The sequence below is a fragment of the Oratosquilla oratoria genome, chromosome 22 (assembly GCF_046742065.1).
Source record: "Oratosquilla oratoria isolate Oo_2021 chromosome 22, ASM4674206v1, whole genome shotgun sequence".
NCBI lineage: Eukaryota > Metazoa > Arthropoda > Malacostraca > Stomatopoda > Squillidae > Oratosquilla > Oratosquilla oratoria.
In genome coordinates this window covers 42,182,895-42,190,394 of record NC_134798.1, presented here as the reverse complement: position 1 = coordinate 42,190,394, position 7,500 = coordinate 42,182,895, and the positions used below count along the sequence as shown (strand labels likewise).

The following is a 7,500-nucleotide window of genomic DNA, read 5'->3' as shown; positions in this document are numbered from 1 at the left end:
GCCCACCACCAAGTAGAGGATCAGCTTCTCGTAGTTACCTGAAGAAGGTGAACGTCGTCAGGAAGGAAGTTGGAGGTCACGGGGATAGTGGAAATTTCTTAAAGACAATTTTTCTTAAAGAAATTCTTAAAGAAAAAATCTAGAAAAAAAAATGTCTTAAAGAATAAAATTTCTCAAAGAAAGAATTCTTAATGAGAATTTTTCTTAAAGAAAAAATCTTAATGAAAAAGAAATCTTGAAAAAATCCCCCTTATATGAGGGGTGGCCGCATCAGAGTAAAACCACCCCATCCCCGCTATCTACCTATCATAAGAACATAAGAATGGAAGAGAGTGCAAGAGACCATAAGGCCTACATTAGGCAGTTCCATATCCTTTACCACCTTTCATCCCTATCCATAAAGTTATCTATCTGTATAAGAAAGGCCTCTTCCCCCTTATAAGGGGGGTAGCCAGCTAGGGCAAGCACCCAACCCACACCCATGGAACAAAATTCTTTGTGAAAATTTGCAAATACATTTATTCAATGTGTGTATCGACCTGTTATTCATTGTTGAATCGAACTTCTCTGACAAGGAAAACCGAAGCCCCACGACAACCGGCAACGGTCCTCTGGCCCTCCCATGGGTGAGATTGAGAGGGAGACTGAGGGAGAGACTTGAGGGAGAAACTTGAGAAGGAAAATTGAGTGAGGAGCTTCAGGGAGAGACCTGTGGAATGGACTCAGGGAGAATATTGAGGGGAAGGTTGAGGGAGAGATTTGAGGGAAAGGATGGAGAGAGAGACTTGAGGGAGAGACTAAGGGAGAGTCTAAGGGAGGGAGTTGAGGGAGAGTGTTGAGGGAGAGGGTTGAGGGAGAGATCTGTGGGAGGGACTCGAGGGAGAGACTTGTGGGAGGGACTGAGGGAGAGACTTGAAGGAGGGACTTGAAAGAGAATACTGAAGGAGAGACTTGAGGGAGAGTCTTGTAGGAGGAACTGGGTGACAGACTTGAGGGAGAAGATTGAGGGAGAGATTTGATATAGAGACTTGAGGGCGAGACTGGGGGAGAGACTTGAGGGAAAGACTCGAGGGAGAGACTTGAGGGAGAGACTTGAGGGAGAGATTGAGGGAAAGAATTGAGGGATAATATTGAGGGGGAGACTAAGGGAGAGACTTGATGGAAAGACTTAAGGGAGAGACTTGAGGGAGAGACTTGAGGGAGAGACTTGAGGGAGGCGGTCAGAAGGACAGAAACTCACACCTGTGACTCAGAAGAGGCAGAGAAGGAAAAACAGGAGCACGGGAGAGAAGAATAAAAAGAGAGGAAGAGAGGAAGAGAGAAGAAGAGGAAGGAAGAGGAAAAGTGGGAGAGAGAGAAAGAGAGAAAGAGAGAAAGAGAGGGAAAGGGGGAAAGAGAGAAAAAGAGAGAAAGAGGGAAAAGCGAAAGGGAAAGAAAGAAAAGGAAAGAAAGAGAAAGGAGGAGAAAAAGAGAGTGAAAGAAAAAGGTAAAGAGAAATATAAAGAAAAAGAGAGAAAGAGAAAAAGAGAAAGAGAAAGAGGAAGAGAAAGATGGATAGATAAATAGAGAGAGAGAGAGAGAGAGAGAGAGAGAGAGAGAGAGAGAGAGAGAGAGAGAGAGAGAGAGAGAGAGAGAGAGAGAGAGAGAGAGAGAGAGAGAGAGAGAGAGAGAGAGAGGGGGGGGAGGGAGAGAAAAGAGGACTCCAAACTGCTTCCAGCACTTACGCTTGATAAAGGACCCAGCTCTCATCCACTCCGTGATGAACCCAATGGTCGTGTCTTGGGACCCGGACAGAATAGTGACGGTACAGTTGATGAGGTCCGGCTGGCGGACGGGAGTCCCGTCTCTCTGTCCATAGGGCTTGTCCGTCTCCGGAGGGTGCGCGGCCTCGCCTGGAACACCCGAAGAAGGCGCTGCAGAAGGAGGGTCTTCAGATGTCAAGGGGGAGGGGGAGGGGGGGAGGGAGGGAAGGTAATTTTGATTTTAGTTTTTGAGATTATCATTTTTTTGGTGTTGGTGCGTTGACAGGTGATTTTAGTCAGTACAGTAGCATGGGTCTGACGTTATTGGTTATTTGTGATTTTTAGTAAGTTATTTTTCATTAGTTATTGTTATTATTATTATTATTATTATTATTATTATTATCATTATTATTATTATTATTATCATTATTATTACTATTATTACTAATTATTATTATTATTATTATTATCATTATTATCATTACTATTATCATTTTTTTATTTTTCTAATTTGATTATCATTATTATTTTCCTTAGATTCGTATTGACAGACAATTTATTTCTCGCCACAGTAACATATCGTCTACTGATTTTTATTTTATTTTCAACCAGACTAAAATTATTCAAGGTCGCCACATCTGACCGATCAGCTAATTAAAATCACGAGTTGACAGCCAGAAAAAACATATAAAATATTACATTCCTAGGGTCACTGGGGTCAAAGCAAGTGTGTAGATCACACACCAAGAGACACTTAGCAGTAACGAAGGTCGTCACCTTTACCCTATGTGCTCGGACTTCCTGATGTATATATACGAGTATATATATATATATGTATATCTGTATATATATATATATATATGTATATATATATGTAAATATATATGTATATATGTATATATATATATAGATGTACATATATATGTATACATATATAAATATATATATATATATATATATGAGTTAATTCTTAGCTAATTTTTCAGCTGAGAAAGCTTATTTGCGATATTAAGATAAAACTCAGGCTAAGAATCCTGTGTTTCTTCATTCCTCTGTCAACCTTTCAATCAGAACATCTCAACAGTATATATATATATATATATATATATATATATATATACATATATATATATAAATATATATGTATATATATATATATATATTATTGTATGAATGTACATATATATATTTATTTATATATATACATATATATGTATGTATATATGTATGTATATATGTATATATATATATATATATATATATATATATATTTATATATATATATATATATATATATATATATGTGTGTGTGTGTGTGTGTGTGTGTGTGTGTGTGTGTGTGTGTGTGTGTGTGTGTGTGTGTGTGTGTGTGTGTGTGTGTGTGTGTGTGTGTGTGTGGATTACCTTGCGTAGGCTTGTATCCCTTCGGATGAAGGGTCGGGTTGAAGAAGGGACTCGATGTTCGATACGGATGATCGAAGTGGGTCGGGTACTTGGTCGGGGAGATGGCCGGGGAAGGGACGATGACGCCCCCTCCACCCGCCTTCGGACGAGAGGGAGGCCACCTGGTCCCCGGGGAGACGGCGGGGGCGTCCGAGGACCCCACGGGGGTGGTCCCCGGCCTCAGGAGATTGTTGGCCTCCTGGTCCTCTTCGGCTTCGGGCTCTTCGTCATCTTCGATGTCGCCCTGGTAGTTCGATTTCAGGATCTTTCGAGGCACTGGAAAGGTCATCGGGTCAATAGATTTTTGGGTATTTTGTTTATTTATTTAGCTATATACTTTTTATTTATTCATTTATTTATTTATAAATATACTTATTTATCTATCTATTCATATCTATCTATTTGTTCCCTTATTCATTTATCTATTTATTTATACATGTATTTATCTATTCATATATTTATCTATTCATTTACTTAGTCATTCATTTCTACATTTATTTGTTTAATTATTTAATTGTATATCTATTTATTACCAAACTATTTACTCATTTATTTACATATTTTATTCATACATCAATATATACTCTAATTTTTTTTGCATTAGAAACGTGTAAACCTGGATACCTACCACACGTATAGACCGTCTTCATGTACATCTTGGTGGCCTTGGAGCAAGGGCGACCGTAGACGCTGGCATCGGCCTTCAAATGGCAAGTCCTGTAGCCATGACATCTCTGCATGACCATCTCAGTCGCGAAGCTGGCTTGGCAGTCTGCGGACAAGAGCCAGAGGTCAATTGTGGACAAGAGCCAGAGGTCAACTGCGGACATGAGCCAGAGGTCAAATGCGGATAAGAGCCAGAGGTCAGCTGCGGACAAGAGCCAGAGGTCAACTGCTGACAAGAGCCAGAGGTCAAATGCGGACAAGAGCCAGAGGTCAAATGCGGACAAGAGCCAGAGGTTAAATGCGGACAAGAACCAGAGGTCAAACGCGGACAAGAGCCAGAGGTCAACTGCGGATAAGAGCCAGTGTTCAATTGCGGACAAGAGGTGGAGGTCAACTGCGGACAAGAGGCAGATGTCAACTGCGGACAAGAGCCAGAGGTCAAATGCAGATAAGAGCCAGAGGTCATATGCGGACAAGAGCCAGAGGTCAACTGCGGACAAGAGCCAGAGGTCAACTGCGGACAAGAGCCAGAGGTCAAATGCGGACAAGAGCCAGAGGTCAACTGCGGACAAGAGCCAGAGGTCAGCTGCGGACAAGAGCCAGAGGTCAACTGCGGACAAGAGCCAGAGGTCAATTGCAGACAAGAGCCAGAGGTCAACTTCAGACAAGAGCCAGAGGTCATCGATTAAATGAAACAACCTTGCTGTGGATATGCCGCGTCTTGCTTCATTGATTCTGACCCAAGGGTAGTGGGCGAGATGCAGGAATAGCCTATTATCCAGGAGGAGCCAAGAAAAGAAGGAGGGAGGGAAGGGTGGTGAATGGGAGTAGAGTGGGTGGGGATGAAATGGGTGGGAGTGGAATTATGCCTTTTGACTTCGGCTACCTCCCTGATAAGGAGGAGAAAAGCCCTTGGTATATGTATGTACTAAGATGGCGTAGTACAGTGTTTGACAAAAGTGATACGACATTGCTGTTTGTTATTTCCTGTTTCTGGTCGCCTCATTTTTGTAAAGTACTGTACCATTTTTTTTTATTATTTTTATTTTTTTATTTTTTCGAAATCGATTGGATAAAATGTTTACAAATGTGGAAATGGAATTACATTCTTTTTTCAACACCAGGAAGGATCAGTGAAGTATGTGTGTGTGTGTGTGTGTGTGTGTGTGTGTGTGTGTGTGTGTGTGTGTGTGTGTGTGTGTGTGTGTGTGTGTGTGTGTGTGTGTGTGTGTGTGTGTGTGTGTGTGTGTGTGTCTGTGTGTGTGTGTCTGTGTGCGTGTGTGTGTGTGCGCGTGCGTGCGTGTGTTTGTCAGTGTCTGTATCTGACTGTGTGTGTGTGTCTGTGTGTGTGTCTGTTCGTGTCTGTGTATGTGCCTGTGTTCATGTGCATGTATCTTTGTGTATGTGTGTGTGTGTCTGTGTGTGTGTGTATCATTTTATGTCTGTGTGTCAAGTTAAGGTAATTTCTACAAGTTTAAGCGTTTGTCCGAGTCACCTTTTGTAAACTTGTTTGCGTAGTGGGCAGACCTTTTTATCTCAAATCTGTTGCCTTTTCTTTTGGCTTTAACCTAAAGTTCGTGAATATTTTAACCCGCTTTTTCAAATAACTTTTGTGTATACTGATTTCAACATTAAAGTAAATAACCATAAATTTGAATAAACCGAATTATATTTTTTCTCTTATGTTCTCTCAATCGATCCTGGAATATTGAGTAATTAGGATTGCAAGGTTTCGTAATTAATTATAGAGATATCGACAGTGGCGACCTTGTCAGGATACCAAGTGAAAGTAAAATAATGACGATATACACAGAAAACACAGTAAGAAAAACATATATAAGGTTGAAACCTGACAATGTCTATGTCTCTCTGGCTGTCTGTCTGTCTGTTTATGTCTGTGTCTATTTGTGTCAAGTCAGTGTGAACACCTGATACAGATATCCAACAAATTAGTCTAACAGTTTCTCTTCCTTCAGTGACCATTCCCGCCCTTCTCCTCTTCCCTTCCCCTCCCTCCTCCCCTTCCTCCCTCCTCCCCTTCCTCCTCCTTGTCTATCCCCCTCTCCTTCCTCGCTCCCCTCCCCCTTGTTCCTCCCCCATTCCCTTTCCCCTTTCCATCTTCCACTCCTCCTCCCCCGTCCACCTCCCATCTCCCTCCCTCTCCCCCGTCCCCCTCCCCCATTCCCCTTGCTCCTCCCCATCCCCCCTTCCCCTTTCTACCTCCCCCTTCCACCTTCCACTCCCCCTCCACCGTCCACTTTCCAGCTCCCCCTTCTCCCTCCCCCTACCTCATCCTACTCCCCCATTCCCCTGCTTCTCCCCATCCGCCCTTCCCCCTCCCCCTCCCCTTTCCCCCTCCTCCCAAAGAAATATTGACAAGCGCAATCATCTAAGTATAGTCAGACCTGACCCGTGGGCGGGTGCCACCCTCACGGAGTGAGTGCCAGGGTGCCACGCCCCTAAACCACGCCCACGTGACCCTGAGACACGCCCACTGTGACGTCACAGGCGTTTTTCGTGTGTGTTTGACAAACAGTGTTTAACCTCTTTCGTACCTGGTGGCACTTTTACTGTCAGATTCCTTGGCGCCAAATGATTTTATTCATCTCCCTGACACTCAGGAAAGGTTTGGTGCCATGCCCTTGCGTTATCTCCCTCTCTCTCCCTCCCTCCCTCCCTCCCTCCTTCTTTTCATTCCTTCCTCTTTCCCTTTCCTTCCCTCTCCCTCCCTCCCTTCATCTCTCCCTCTCCCTTTCCCCCTCCCTCCCTCCCTCCCTCTCTTTTTCTTTTTATTCCTTCCTCTTTCCTCCTGTCTTTCTCCCTCCCTCTTTCCCTCTTCCTCCCTGTTTAGTTTCTTTCCTTCCTATTTCCCTCTATTTCTCTCTCCCTCTCTCCCTCGTTTTCTCTCCCTCCCTCCCTCTTTCCTTTCCTTCATTTCTTCCTCTTTCCTTTTGTCTCTCTCCCTCTCCCTTCCTCCCTCCCTCTTTCTTTTCATTTCTTCTTCATTCCCTCTGTCTCTCTCCTTCCCTCTTTCTCCCTTTCTCCCTTCCTCTCATTGTCTCCCTTCTTTCCTCTTTCCCTCTGTCTCCTTCTCTCTCTCTCCCTTTCCCCCTCTCTCCAACTGTCTCTCTTCCTCCCTCTTTCCCTCTATCTCTCTCCATTTCTCCCTCCTTCTTTCTCTCTCCCTTTCCCTTTCCTTCTGTTTTTCTTCCTTTCTCTTTCCCTCCCTCTCTCTCTCTCTCTTCCTTCCACTTCCACTCTGTCTCTCTCCCTTTCTCCCTCCTGCTCTCTCTCTCTCTCTCTTGTCTCTCTCCCTTTCTCCCTCCTGCTCTCTCTCTCTCTTTTGTCTCTCTTCCTTTCTCCCTCCTGTTCTCTCTCTCCCTTTCTCCCTCTTGCTCTCTTTCTCTCTTATCTCTCTTCCTTTCTCCCTCTTGCTCTCTCTCTCTCTCTCTTTCTCCCTCCCTCTGTCTCTCTTACTTTCCCCTCTCCCTTCGGCAATGGTGTCTTGTGACACAGTACCTCGTTCCGATATGACACGCGCAGGGTGGCACTTTGACAGAATGACACTTTGGGTATGTGTGTATGTGTGTGTGTGTGTGTGTGTGTGTGTGTGTGTGTGTGTGTGTGTGTGTGTGTGTGTGTGTGTGTG

At 43.8% G+C, this 7,500-nt stretch overlaps 1 protein-coding gene across 3 annotated transcripts in view; it reads right to left on the bottom strand.

The window, feature by feature from the left end:
- The window catches only part of LOC143037229 (uncharacterized), a 98,650-nt gene that overhangs the window by 2,290 nt on the left and 88,860 nt on the right, over positions 1-7,500 (bottom strand). For 2 of the 3 annotated variants that reach the window (XM_076205352.1, XM_076205353.1), the window contains exons 6-9: positions 3,814-3,957; positions 3,147-3,461; positions 1,725-1,928; positions 1-38 (exon numbers count right to left, since the gene is read on the bottom strand). The exon at positions 1-38 is cut by the window's left edge and continues 121 nt beyond it. In XM_076205352.1, coding sequence (XP_076061467.1) covers positions 1-38; positions 1,725-1,928; positions 3,147-3,461; positions 3,814-3,957 — 701 coding nt within the window. The remainder of the gene's footprint in view (positions 39-1,724; positions 1,929-3,146; positions 3,462-3,813; positions 3,958-7,500) is intronic. The other variant, XM_076205354.1, reaches the window with a different exon arrangement.